At 63.2% G+C, this 277-nt stretch overlaps 1 protein-coding gene across 1 annotated transcript in view; it reads right to left on the reverse strand.

Annotated features, from left to right (window-relative positions):
• The window catches only part of LOC104470264 (protein FAM193B-like), a gene marked incomplete at both ends in the record, with an annotated part of 4,906 nt that overhangs the window by 396 nt on the left and 4,233 nt on the right, over nucleotides 1-277 (reverse strand). The window contains one exon of the mRNA XM_010085114.1: nucleotides 226-270. Coding sequence (XP_010083416.1) covers nucleotides 226-270 — 45 coding nt within the window. The remainder of the gene's footprint in view (nucleotides 1-225; nucleotides 271-277) is intronic.

Consider the following 277-nt stretch of genomic DNA (forward strand, 5'->3'; position numbering starts at 1 on the left):
AGTGCCCGGGAGGGCTGGGCCACCCTCTGCGGGAACAGAGGCGGGGGAAGCCCTGCATGGAGCCGGGCACCGCTGTCACCTCAGGGGAGAGGGGCAGCAAAGGACACAGAGTTCAGGAAACCAAATGGAAAAGAGAAAAGGGAAAGCCCTGCAAGGAACACAGTCTTGCCCTGACCTCCCTCCAGCAGCCTGCCCCAGGCAGCACGTCCCTCTGCCCAGCCTCACCTTCTTCTTCTGCTTGTGCCGCGCCCGCTTAGCCGCCTTGGCACTGTTCAAG

This window comes from Pterocles gutturalis, unplaced genomic scaffold, assembly GCF_000699245.1.
Source record: "Pterocles gutturalis isolate BGI_N339 unplaced genomic scaffold, ASM69924v1 scaffold35115, whole genome shotgun sequence".
In the NCBI taxonomy this organism is placed as follows: domain Eukaryota; kingdom Metazoa; phylum Chordata; class Aves; order Pterocliformes; family Pteroclidae; genus Pterocles; species Pterocles gutturalis.